Source organism: Octopus bimaculoides, chromosome 11 (genome assembly GCF_001194135.2).
Source record: "Octopus bimaculoides isolate UCB-OBI-ISO-001 chromosome 11, ASM119413v2, whole genome shotgun sequence".
Lineage (NCBI taxonomy): Eukaryota > Metazoa > Mollusca > Cephalopoda > Octopoda > Octopodidae > Octopus > Octopus bimaculoides.
In genome coordinates this window covers 78,275,694-78,276,348 of record NC_068991.1, presented here as the reverse complement: position 1 = coordinate 78,276,348, position 655 = coordinate 78,275,694, and the positions used below count along the sequence as shown (strand labels likewise).

General features: G+C 36.9%; 1 protein-coding gene across 1 annotated transcript in view; it reads right to left on the bottom strand.

Moving 5' to 3' along the window:
• Positions 1–368: 368 nt before the first annotated feature.
• LOC106868585 (tubulinyl-Tyr carboxypeptidase 1) overlaps positions 369–655 on the bottom strand; it is a 26,046-nt gene continuing 25,759 nt past the window's right edge. Inside the window, exon 9 of the mRNA XM_052972015.1 lies at positions 369–422. Coding sequence (XP_052827975.1) covers positions 369–422 — 54 coding nt within the window. The remainder of the gene's footprint in view (positions 423–655) is intronic.

The window sequence follows — 655 nt, the reverse complement described above, 5'->3', positions numbered from 1 at the left end:
CAGACAAAATACCGCTAAGCATTTCACCCGGCGTGCTAACGATTCTGCCAACTCGCTGCCCAGCAAATGAAATATTGAATTATGAAATTATATAACATACGAATATATGAAAATGTTCAAATAGGTGGGAGAGGTATGTAGTAATATACATCTGGAAGATCCTGGAAGGAATTGTGCCAAATTTTGGCATTGAATGCTACACCGATACCAGAACAGGTCGACACTGCATAGTGTCAAAGATCCCAGCAACATCATTGCACTTCAGGACCAGTTACTACAACAGCCTGGGTTTCAGAGGCCCACAGCTTTTTAATATTCTCCGAAAGAGCCTGAGGAACCTGCACAAAGTTGATGTAAGCGTTTTTAAATCAAGACTGGACCTCTTCTTGTTGAGAGTCCCAGATGAGAGCATAGAGTCTATGCTGAATAGTGGTATAATATGGACAGATTTTTGAAATCCAACGAACCTTTATACAAATATACTTTTTTAAAGAGATGTGATAAACCTATTATAATGGGTAATACTTAGTGTACATTTTTTTGTGATGTAATCTTTGGACTAACAATGTTTGTGGCTGAAGAGAGCTTTAAACCATCTTTTATATCAATAATATACCTATGCTGATGTAATAACAGATTGTTTATAAAGCTTGAA